This window comes from Fistularia commersonii, chromosome 28, assembly GCF_037954325.1.
Source record: "Fistularia commersonii isolate RoL2024-O1a breed Wild chromosome 28, RoL_Fcom_v1.0, whole genome shotgun sequence".
Taxonomy (NCBI): Eukaryota; Metazoa; Chordata; class Actinopteri; order Syngnathiformes; family Fistulariidae; genus Fistularia; species Fistularia commersonii.
Window position 1 is genome coordinate 1,596,163 of NC_141311.1, and position 12,781 is coordinate 1,608,943.

The 12,781-nt window shown below is 46.2% G+C and overlaps 1 protein-coding gene across 1 annotated transcript in view; it reads left to right on the forward strand.

The window, feature by feature from the left end:
• cyth3b (cytohesin 3b) overlaps window positions 1–12,781 on the forward strand; it is a 36,127-nt gene that overhangs the window by 6,847 nt on the left and 16,499 nt on the right. Inside the window, exon 2 of the mRNA XM_086176383.1 lies at window positions 10,969–11,051. Within this exon, the coding sequence (XP_086032509.1) occupies window positions 10,969–11,051 (83 nt within the window). The remainder of the gene's footprint in view (window positions 1–10,968; window positions 11,052–12,781) is intronic.

The following is a 12,781-nucleotide window of genomic DNA, read 5'->3' on the forward strand; positions in this document are numbered from 1 at the left end:
AGCCGACGCGAGAGTGTTTTCGTCAGATTTGCGACGAGACTCGCCCGACGTGGAAAAGTCTTTAACCGGGAAATCTGGTTCATGGCTTGAATTGCGCTGTTGATGAACCTGCGTCCACTCCGCCTTCCTGCTGTGTGGGATCACCGGAAGCACGAGTGGACTCAAAGTTGGCGGCGTGAAGGTTTCTTAATCTTCCTGCTGTCCTTTGTGCTGCTTTTTTTTTTTCCCCAGAGTCAAGGCCTGAGCTTAACTCCGAGCCAGCCGGCGCCGCTGCCTCTTGTCAGCCTCTTACAAGCTATGTTTGACTGCTCGGGCCTCGGCACCAGACCGTGGGCTGGTTAGACACTACAGTTATTTCCTGTGTGAGTCACTCAGGACTGTGGGGGTCCTCGGACTTAAGAGAGGGGTAGGGAGTTTCTGGAGGACTTGATAAGACACATAAGATCAGGGTGTCTGAAGTTCCCCTCAGACAGTCGGATGGCATTAAACGTGAAAGCAGGACCTTGTAGAAGTAGAAAAGCTTCTTGAGAAAGTGCTTGAATATCTTTGCAGAGGAAAAAGTCCAGCTCTGGGAACAGTCGTGGAAGCTGCGATGGTGGAGTGTTTCATCATCTAAGGTGGGGTGGAGTTGCAAACAGCTCCAAGTGGACACTTCCTCGGGACGGCTGTGACTGTGTTTGTACGATTTTTTTTTTTTCCTGCAAGCATGTGAGCTTAAAACGAGGACGATCCTCTGTGGACACCACCGACCATCTCACTCTCAGGAGGGAATTTTTCTGATCATTAGTTCTTTCCGATGCTCTTCGGGCTACAAACACTGACAATGACCAAAAGACAGGAAGCAGAGCTGGAGCTCCCAGAGATGAAGACGTTGAGGTTCTCTTTGGGAGTGACCAAGACGGATAGGATCAGGAATGAGTCCATCAGAGGGACGGCACGTGTTAGATGTTTTGGAGAGAAGGTCAGAGAAGCCAGACTGAGATGGTTCGGACAGTGAATATATTGGTAGACGGATGCTGGAATTGGAGGTCTAGAGGAAGACCAAAGAGATGATTGATGGACGTCCAGAAAGAGGATATGGAGTTTGCTGGTGTGAGACAGGAGGATCCAGAGAACAGGATTAGATGGAGAAGGTGGATTCCCTGTGGAGACCCCTGAAGGGAAAAGCCCAAAGCAGAAGAAGAATTTGTCACAGGGGTGCAGGACATGTATGACCGTTTCAAAGTAGTGACTGAGATGGTTTGGACATGAACACTCCCCTGTTCATGTCTAAACCATGGTGAAGATCTGGGTAGAAGGTTGCTGAAGGTGGAGCTGCCAGGCAGGAGGTCTAGAGGAAGACCAAAAAGAAGATATATGGATGTCGTGAGAGAGGATATAAAGTTAGTAGGTGTGAGAGAGGAGGATCCAGAGAATAGGGCTAGATGGAGAAGGTGGATTCTCTGTGGAGACACCTGAAGGGAAAAGCCTAAAGGAGAAGAAGAAGTAGAATTTCACTATTTCTTTCAAGGAAGAATATTCACATGATGTGAACCAGTGTGAATAAAAACATTTAAGTGTTACCATCACACTGTATAAAAGCAGTGGGACACTGCGGTCCAAGAAGTATGAATGACCAGCAGTTGCTTGGTCCCTTCACTGCCAGAAGAAGCAGATGTGTGTGTGAAAGTGGGGGAGGAGCGGCGGGAAGAACAACAAGACCATTCAAACAAAAAGTTTTTTTTGTGCAACTTAATCAGCGACTTCGAGTCGACACACATGGACGCACAGAAATGGGAGTAGGCGCTATTGTGTAACAGTCATATCCCGAGCCTATTAAGAAAGCTCTTGTCTAGACATGGTGTGAAATTATTTAGAACGTTGAGTACGGGGACGTGTTGGACGGGTGGGTGGGGTTTTCAAACGGCTTACATATTGCATGTGGATTAGATGGCGGGCCGTCGAGTCCGACGTCTCCCCTTTCAAAGGCCGCCTCGGAAAGGGGAAGTGAAGAGAAAACAAAATGCAAAAACCCGCACGGCGCGGAGACGAGGCGGAAAGGTAAGATCGGGATAAGATAAGGAAAGGTCGCCGCCGTCGTCTGACAGACGCCGTTAGTGGTTTACAGCAGCTACGCGTGCGAAATACGCGCGAAGGCGGACGATTTCCCTTCGCCGCCGCCGTCGTAATGAGCCGAGGGCAAGGAAGCAGGAGTACCGTTTGCAAAGCTGGCAGAGGATATTGTCTGACAAGGCTGACATTCGACGGCTAAAGACTGAACCAATCAGAGCGGCCGACTCTTTAATCAAAAGGAAAGAGGGAACGTTTCTCTCCGAGCGAAATTTGGCAAAAGCCCGTCCATGAATAAATGACTGCGACAAGTCGTTCTGTGAAGTTACTGTCTTCAAGTTCTGCTTCAAGGGATTGTGTTAGCGGATCTACGGCGCTTTGAAGAATCAAACAGCCATGTTATGTTTGATGTAACCTCGGATTTATCTTTGTAATCTAACTTTCATGAAGGGGTATTGTGGATGTTTTTCGGTGAGATGGCGGCTAACAACAAGTGAGCGATGCCCGCTCGGAAAGGGGAACGTATGCGTTTATTCTTGATTCACGGGACGTGGACCTTTCTGGGACACTGGTCCAGGCGCCGCCACAGCGCCTGTTACGCCGCCTCGCTGCAACACGCCGTTGGATTCCGATGAATGAACGGTTGCGTTTCTCTAGTTGTGATTGACTTTCTCACCCGATGAAATCCGGGATAGTACAGATACTGAGTGAATGAATGAATGAATATTAATGACAAATAACCACCAACTGTAGGTTGCACTTTTTTTCATGGCTGGTCCTGCGACTTATACTCAGGAGCGACTTATATATTAGAATATCTACGGTAATTTAAACTTATTTTAGTTATTTTCACGCTATCAGTGCGCTTTAGCCTTGGGTGCCAGTATGCACCTGCACCATGCAAAATTTTAAATTTAAACGTCAACAACCGATAAAGACTGAACACCCAAGGGGAACATCATATTCTGCAGATCACAAGCCGCAAGTAGTGAAATATGCAGCTGAAAACGCTAATGGAGCAGCAGAACGAAAGTTTAAAGGAAGAAACTTGTGAGGGACCGGCCAAGACGTCGCCATGATGATGAATGTAAACAACTTTACAGGAGGATCTTCTTGGTGTTACCATTTTATGCTACGCAACCACGGACAACCACGTCCCACAAACAGCCACGCAGAAGAGGAAGTGGCGCGCCGCCTACCTTCTTCCTCCGCCGAGTTGCTTGGAAGGGAGGATGAAAAATTCAACAGATTTAGTGATTTGGAGTGAGATCAAGAGTTTGGTAAACTTTTATGATTTGTTGTTTATGCTGTAGTTATCTGAACAGCTGTTAATATGTTGCGTTAACAAAGCAGACACCTGTTCAGCCTCTCGTTCTCCGTTATTACTATTGTAATGACCCTATTTAGATGAATATTCAGAGTTCTGTGATTTCCTACTGGCTGTGAATGTGTTTTGGAATAAGAGAGAGCGAAGAGACGGAGAAGATTAAGTGAAGCCGCCGTTGCTTTTATTGTGATAATTGTTGTAATAAAGATAAGGTTTAACCCGGTTTAAACGGTCATGGTTGGGTTCGTCCGCTCGGACATCAGGCTGTAACTTGCCTTTCAAGGCGAATGGCTGTTCTTGGTCTCTGATTTCATCAAATAAACCCCCCTGGCCTAAAATGCGACATATAGTCCAGTGCCACTTACATTATGTCTTTTTTCTGGTGCGACTTATACTCTGCAAAATTCGGTACTTTCCGTTTTCAAATATACTTCTAGCTCCAAACACGTCTGAATATCAGGCCACGATAATCTACCAACATCTACCAGTGGCTTCCACCTGCGTTCCCCGCGAGCGCGCAGATGTTAACATACTCGCTATCTACCATCTCCCTCTCCAGATGCAGAGGCGAGGACTTTGCGCTGCTCCTCTGCTGCAGCCTGGGCTTCCGATTATCACAGACTTCTGCTAAACACCCGACGCTTATCTGTCGTCATCTTCCTGTTTTGTTGACCTACTTTTAGTCGCTCATTCATAACTACCTCCCGGAATATGACAACGTGTCATCGATATTCGAGCCAAAGCTGCCGCAGATTGTAAAGAGAAGTCGGAGATGTTTCTAATGTATGCGGCGCTGAGGTTGGTATGTCTGGAAAAGTGACCCAGTAAAGGGGACAGAAAGCACTACCCACTTCCACTTCGGCCTCATAAATGTTGCAGCCGATGCTCGGAGAGTTTAAGACGAGCCGCTGAAATCTCCGCGAGCGTCCAGAGATCTCTGCGAAACGAAGACGTTCCCCTCCGGGTCGGTCGGGGTTCCTCATCCGAGCCCGGATCAGGGATCGCATCGGAACGTGAGCTTTTTCCTTGCTAACACTGTCATCTTTCAAGAGGCAGGAACTGTCAAATAGACCGGCGGTGTGTACTTCAACGCGCACGCGCGTGTGTGTGTGTGTGTGTTTGTTTAAGCGTGATTGAGAAGTTGCAATCCGACAGAGTGAAAAACAATTACAACACACCTACTCGTCACAGCTGCAGCTCACATTAGAGGGGGGAAGAAGCGAAGAAGCTGTTGCGAGAGTCTGCTCGGGCTCGGTCCAGACACCTCGGCGGATGGCGTGTCAGTCAACATGAGAAGCAGACGGTGGGAAAAGCATTATGGCATGTGTTTTAGGAAGGAACTAAGAAGAAAAAGAAGAAGACGGTGGATGTGTCATGTGAAATGATCCTTTGAAATGAGGCGTAGGTGATTTACAACGGACTCTTCTCTGCCAAAAGTTCAGCGCCGGCTGCGTCTCCGACGTGTAGAAGTGCTTGTTAATTGTGCTGGGACGGGAACGCACCCGTGTTGTTTACGCGGTCGCTATTGAAACAGCAAAAAGACCGGCCCTGTGGTCCAGATGGAGGCGGAGGCCCGCTCTGCTGACCCGCTGCAGGCCTGGACCGACGCAGGAAGGCTCTGCTTGCCAGTTGGCTGCCGGTCCTTCGCAAAAACATGTCAGTTAACTGAAGAGTTGAAGATTGTGGTCGGGGGTGGAGGTTTGTGTGTCTCTTTACGGAGCTCTGTGAAGGAGAGCTGGGATTTACTCAAACCAGCTCGTAATCCTGCAAGTGACATACCGGTAGATTAAGAATGGAGGGATATTGTTTTGCGTGTATGCAAATTTGGAAAAGAAAAAACGGTTGTATCGTATTAATACTTTATCATCCAACCCCCTCTTATGTCCATAAGAACTGATAGTATGAAGGGAAATAGTTCAGCTTGACTATAAAACAGTCAACAGTGTCAAACTCACGGGCCGTGGGCCAAATGTGGCCCGCCACTTCACTTTATGCGGCCCGCGAGAAAGTCTTAAAACAGCATCCCGCCGTTAGATGGCCGTGTATCCACATCGATGCTACTTTCAACAAGTGGAATTGAGAAATATAAATGATCCCTAAATGTCTAGGAAGAGAAAAGTTGATGCAGATGGAAGGCTGTTTCTGGAAAGATGGGAAGGCTAATACATGTTTAAGTAATACATGTAAGGAGAAAAAGTGGTACGTCTTCTGTGTTACGAGGCAGCGAAGGTTGTCAACAAGTTCAATCTACGTCAACATTTTGACACCAAACACGGAGCTAAGTATGCTAAAGTTTGCCCTCTGGAAAGACAACAAATTGTCCAAGAATTAAAAACCAAACCACGATGGCAGCAGAATGCAGCGGTGAAAGCTAGCTTTGGAGCAGAGCAACTAGTAAATGTCATTTTTTCTTACATCTATGCAAATGCATATGTAACATTTTGGATTTGACTAAGTTATTTAGCATTAAGGAGTAGTTACATGCATTTTACATTATACTTGGTAACATTTATACTGTTACCATTCCATTTGGCCCTTTTATGGGCAACCATGATGCCGATGTGACCCTCCGTGAAAATAAATTTGACACCCCTGTTGTAGAGGAAAGAAACCATGACGGACTTGCAGCATCTGTGTGAGTTCATGTATTATTTTGAGCGTCTCTGCAGTTCCCTCGCCGCCGGACATAAAAGTAATATCTTTCTCCTGAATGCTTGTTTTCTGGCCGAAGCGGGAGCAATTCCCACTTCCTGCGTCCGTAATTAAGATATCTGAAAGTTTGGCCGGATTCGAGAGCAGGCCAGGTCATGAGATCAATAATTGAGTCATGAGTTTTACACTGTGACCCACGACAGTCGTCGGAATCCTCAGAAAAAAAAGACTAGTGTGTTTAAAGAAACCCTGCTGATTCCAGGCAAAATGAGAACAGTAACCTCGGTACCTGCAGCTCAGGAAAAAAAAAAACTCGTTTCATGGACGCTAAAGTTGCGGATCAGCATTTTCCATGACGCTGCGAGCTGCTTTCAGATGTACGGTACCTCTATGACACAAATAATTTTCCCTACGACAGCACAGCGGAAGTCGCCGCTGACTTTGTGCCGCTCGGCACAAACCCAAAGGTTCCCGCCGACCCTCCGCCGACGGCCCTTCCTGTTCCTGTAATTTTTCTCGCCATCTCTGCGAGGAAACCCGCGATGTAAAAGTACGTCGAAATGCGGCATCTCAGGAAGGAGCTGGTATTTCTAAGTACACGTCTGGACTATTCAGCACACTTGAAAGCGGAGGTTACGTTCCGAAAAGAACCCGTGATAGGCAAAATCTGTGAATTAGAAACCTTCATTTTTTATTATTATACAATTAAATACTCTATTATACATTGAAAAGAAAGAACAAACCATTTTACAGGCTCAATCAGTACTGTACTTTAGAAACGTTTTTTTCAACAAATAACTTCTGTACTGTCAAATAATAATTTTAATCATCATTGTGAACAAAAGGCTTCAAATTGCGGAGATTAGCACCCGCCCACCGTGACCCGAGCAATTGGATTAAACGGGAGAAAATTAAAAATGATTATGAAAAAAATTGCGGACAGTCGCAACCCTTTTTGCATCCTTATTAAAACTTATCGCTGCTGTCGTCCTTTTGTTTTTTTCTTCCTTCTTTATGGAACGAACAGAAGATTCATTCATTCCGCAATGCCGACCTACAGCCGCATAGCTTTTAGCTTCCCTTAGCATGTCCAGAAGTTTAACTTTACCTGCCATAGATAGCATCTTCCGCTGCCTTTTGGGCCCTTTTGTCGGTCCAGAGCGTTTTTTCAACATTATGGCTTTTAGAGAAACTTGAAATTGCAAGAGAATTTGCACGTACGTCATGTCAATTTGGCAAGATGTTTTACGTACGTGTACATATTAAACTGCGACGTTATTGACGCACAGGTAGAGAAGAAGCGGAGTGACTTTTTAGCCAATCAGAATGCAGAACACAATGAACCATGCAAATCCGTGAAGTCGCGAAACCGTGAAAAGTAAACCACGTTATAGCGAGGGATCACTGTACATTAAATGTGGTGGACTATAGTCAGCAACTATGGGTATAATTAACAATAGATGTTTAATAGAACAGAATGAATTCTTGTTGTGCTTACTGACCTCCAACCAGTTCTATGTGACACACTGCACTCAAACATTTGTCAAAATGCGACCAAGCTCGATGATTGTGGGAGCGTTCCCACCTGACACGGGGACGACGGGTTAAAGCGGGTCCTTGGTTGAATTTGGGTTGCAACTCGATAACGGATGATGCAGAACCGGAATTCAACGTGGTTCCAACCTCACGCTAACTTCAGGTGGCAACCAGAAGCCAATCAGAGAACAGTACGTAGTACGTTCTGCGCTTCAGCAGATTATTACTGTACATTTATGCGTATGAGGACCCCAAAAACAGCAACCGTTAAGAGACATCAGTCGTATCAGTCACGCAGTAGATGATGGGAAAAGGGCAAAGAATTCAAACATGAATGAATCAATGGCACGGAAGTGGAGGAAGCAAGTGGAAGTAGAAGAAGTAAAGAAGACCAGACAGTTTCTGAGGGAACAAAGTGAGATGAAGAAAGTTGGACGAAACCGTTTTGTTTGGCTTTATATACTGTATGTTTTATCATGCGCCTTATAATGCGGTGCGCCTTATGCTACGCAAAATAATGGTTTTAAATAAAAGATATGAATAGCATCCAACATACCGTCATTTCCGGATGATAAGCCGCGACTTTCTTTACACGCTTTGAACACTGCGGCTTAAACAATGATACGGCTAATCTATGGATTTTTTTTGGCCGCCAAAGCATTTAGTCTGGTCACCTGACTTTGTTTGGCTTTACCTTTATATGTTTTAGTACGTGCTTTATAACGCGGTGCGCCGTCTGTATGAAAATAGACCTGTTCATTGATATTGGACCTTATAATGCGGTGCGCCTTTTGCAAAATACAGTAATAATAGGTAACCCAAGGAAAAGTCCATCCATCCATTTTCTATCCCCACTTTGTCCTACTCTTACTCTGATTGCTATCTCAGTCTTTCTCCTGCGCACTAAAACCATTAATAAGTCGTCTTCTTCGCTGTCGGAATTGAGCGGCCTCATAATTTCGTAATCTCAGGACGAGGTTTCGGTGGCCTGAAGCTCATTAGCCTAAAAAAAAAAAGAATATAATTCGCCGAATCGTTGTTTAAGCAGAACGAGAGTCAATAAATATGTGGCGGATGAATCCTTCCAAGCACTTCTGCCGATGCTTGGAGATGGAGGATGGGGACCCACTGACCTCCTTTGAGGAGAAAGTGGGAACACATTGGGAACGACACGGCCTTTAACGGCGAGGTTATTGATTATTAGCGAAGCACGGGGCCAAGTTAGAATGTGAAAAGGCTGAGCAGTTTAGCATTGATAATCTATGGATCTGCGCCTCAGGTCAAGTATTGGTGTAGAACCTAATATGGATTTTTTTTTTTTTCTTCGTAAAGAGCCGCTTCCAACTGGGATGGACACGTGCACACACACACACGTGCGCATGCAAAGATTCCCAGATTCATGTATAATTCAGAGGACGTGCAGTCGGTGTTCCTGCCCTGACAATGATATCAGGTTACCGAGAGGTTTCCGTGATGTACAAACAAACGGGGGGTTCGCTGCCGAAAACATCCCCTCGGTGGCGTTTTCTGGCCCAAATGTTCTCGCTCAGCGGGGAGGAGGGGGTGGAGCTGCAGGAGCATCGTGCATTATAGATGTCGTGAGCACGGCCTCCGCTCCACAATTAGCGCTCTCCGCGGCTGATTAGCTGAACGTGAGCTAAAGTAGCAACCCAAGTGCAGGAAGTGAGAAGACATCTGGCAATTGCTTTCACCTTTTTAGAGCGATGAACCCTTTTTCGGTCTGTTCTTACACACACAAGAGCGTTTCTTGTTTTGATTCAATCGAAACAATCGCTGTTTGCTAAACATTAGCAACATTTATGAGTCAAGCTAAACACGTAGCGTGATGGACGTCCACGTTTCTAAGCTGTGATATCTGAATCGCACAGGACGGCTGAGGGGCGAAGGGCCAGCCAGCTTGCGGTGATTGTTTAATGCACGGGTGTGTGTCTCAAAATATATTTCAGAATTGCGGTGACGCACAAACACACACACACACACACCTGTCACATTGCACAACGATGGAGACGTTCACCCTGCTCAGGTGTTGCATCCCTTTTCCACTGGGTAGATTTCATGACTCATCGTCCTAATCTCTCATTCAGTCGTGTATGTGTGTGTGTGTGTGTGTGTGTGTGTATGAGATGGAGAGTAATGATCACAGATTTAAAAAAACCAAAAAGAAAAGCAAGCCATCTCAACCCATCTGGATCCCTGCTCTCTTGAATGGCTGCTCATCTGTGATAACACGAGCGTCATGCCCTCAGAACATAATAACCTAATGGTCCATGCTACTTCTGTCGCCGCGGCTCGCAGGGCCAGACAGACGAGCGGGAAGGATTTTAAAGAGCGAGATACGGCGATAGATAAAGAAGTGAGGAAATAACTTTAGTTGCTGCCTTCATTATTTACAGTCAAGGAATGGGGGTGTTGAGGGGAAACTGGATTGCAAAGCTGCTTAGCGGTATGATCCAGTTGGGGGTTTTGAATGAGCGCTCACCCCCACTTGCATTGGGGGCAGACAAAGTGTGATTGTGAGTGTGTGTGTGTGTGTGTGGGAGAGAGAGAGCGTGCAGGAGAAGCACAATCTGGTATAACTCCATGTGAAAATGACCTACTTCCTGTCAGCTCGCTCTCGACTGGATTGCAGTTTTCTGATGTGTGGAGGAGCGAGAGGGGGAGGACCTCCGAAGGGTCTCGGGGAGAGCTTTTGACGTGGCGTGGTTAAATGAAGGATAAGTAGGTGGCTCCGGGGACCTGCGTTGTGGGAAGTACATGGTGTGTGTGTGTGTGTGTGTGTTCACCTGTGCACACAGCGTGTGTTTGCTCTGGGCTGTAAAACATGCGTGTCGCTGGGGGAACCGCCGTCTCTCAGCTTCACTAATTACCCCACGCACGGCCTCCGCGAGAATCAGCTATCAAAAGCCAATATTTGAGGGGGGTGGGCTTTGCCAGATGCTCGGCGTGTGTGTGTGTGTGTGGGGGGGGGGGGTTGTCAAAACTCACAGGATGTGTTTTATTGAGGCAATCTGCTATCCAAGAGAGAAGTTACTGTGGTTTTAATTTAAAAGATAAATCCCCGCCGGGAAACGTCCTTCTCGGAGGACACCTGTTCTACATTTGGACGACATGTTTTTGTATGTAAAGAGTTATTGTCTGTGGCGAGGGAGGGGGACACCTTTGCCTGTGAGGCTTTTAATTTAGGTCATGAGTAATACGTAGGGGTGGATTCATTGGACAGGTATGCAGATCCCGGTGCCAGACTCTAATCCCTGAAACCCTGGCTCGCCGCTCGGAAAGTGAAATTCATCTAATCCGTCCGCCGTACCCCTTGCCCCCTCTCCGCCCCCTCTCTCACACAATTCATTTTCCATTCTCCCCCTTTTTTTTTTTTTGTTTTCCAGTACCTGAAGACCTTTCGCTGGAGGAGAGGGATGAGCTGTCCAACATACGGCGCAGGAAAAAAGAGCTTCTGGACGATATTGAAGTGAGTAAGAGTCCCCGGCTGATGTTTCATTTGTTCCAGTGGCAGAGAGTTAATATAATAAAGGCGGCGATGCCTTATTGTCCTCCTCCGTCCGACCCATTTTTTTCAGCAAGATGGATTTATCGGCCGGTATCAGTCTTTCCGAGACGGATCGGTTTCTGCGCCCACGCTGGCCGATAAGAAAACTTAACAGTTTGAAAATCTATAATTGTCACCGTCTGGTTTTGAATACCGATGAGTGCTCAGGCTGAGATGACGCTCTATTCAAGTTGCGTTTTTAACCCGACGCCCTTCCTTCGCTGACTTGTCAACATCAAACGGTGTTTTTGCGTTTCCACAAACGACCGTCCAGGACGGCACAATGACACAAGAATAGATGCCGACGTCCCGGTTGACGCTGCACTGAGGCTTCGCCGAACCTGATGGAGCAGGGATGCGCACACTTTCTCAGCACGCCAGCTACTTATTACATTTACAAGTCAAAATGATCCTCCTTCCATAAAAACATGCAAAACATAGAATTCTTTCTATATACAATTTATTTTGTTGCAAACCCATGCAGCACAACACAACTACTTTATTTTCACGACTATAAGGTGCACATTAAAGTCTTAGGTTTTCTTCAAAATGTGCAGCGCGCCCTATAGTGCAGCGCGCCCTGTGTGCGTAGTAGAGAACACCATGAGAATGTCAAAGACGGAAGTGTGGGCGTTGATTGTATATAGAACGGGTAAGTGCGTTATGCAGAACATCGCTGTTTTAACAACCCTGAAAACCTCACTGACAAACACATCCAGCCACGTCACTAACATGGACGAGGTGCCGCTCACTTTCGACGTCCCGGTGAGTCACACCGTGGAGAAGAAGGGGACCAGCACGGTAGCGATATGCACAAAGAGCGAGTTACGCCCAAATTTGCGAATGGATTGTAGATGCTTTGGCTAACGTGTCTGCTGGCACTGTTGTTCGAGCTTTCGCAAAAGCCAGCATCATTTCCGAGGAGCCGCACGGCACGGAAAGCAACTCTGACAGTAAGGAAAGTGAACCTGGCATGTTGGATGGAGATTCAGTGCAGCTGTTCAAATCAGAAACAGAGGATGAGGACTTCCATGGGTTTGATTGATGATGATTACCGGTAAAAAAATGTGAATACCAAACTCAGTTTAGCTCCCGCACTATCTTTAAATACGCAAACTTTGTGTGTGTGTTGTTGTTGTAAGGTGGACGTAGTAGAGGACACCATGAGAACGTTAAAGGAGGAAGTGTGGGCGTGGATTGTATATAAAACCCGCGCCTTATAATCAGGTGCGCCTTATAATCAGGTGCGCCTTATATGTGTGTTAAATACAGTAATGGCACACATAACTGAGACTGCGCCATTTAGTGCAGTGCGCCCTATGGTGGTGAAAATACGGTATGCACATTTTTTGTCATGACTTCAAGATAAGATAAGATAAGATAAGATAAGATAAGATAAGATAAGATAAGATAAGATAAGATAAGATAAGATAAGATAAACTTCATTGATCCCCATCGGGGAAATCCTTTTGTCACGGCAGCGTAACAGTCATAGCAGCAATAAATATGGATATGAATTTAAATAGAGGGACTATTAGAAGATAGCAAAAGATATCCACAAATAAATTGGCAGCAGAGAGAACAACAACAACAACCACAACCACAACACAACAACCACAACCACAACCACAACCACAACCACAACCACAACA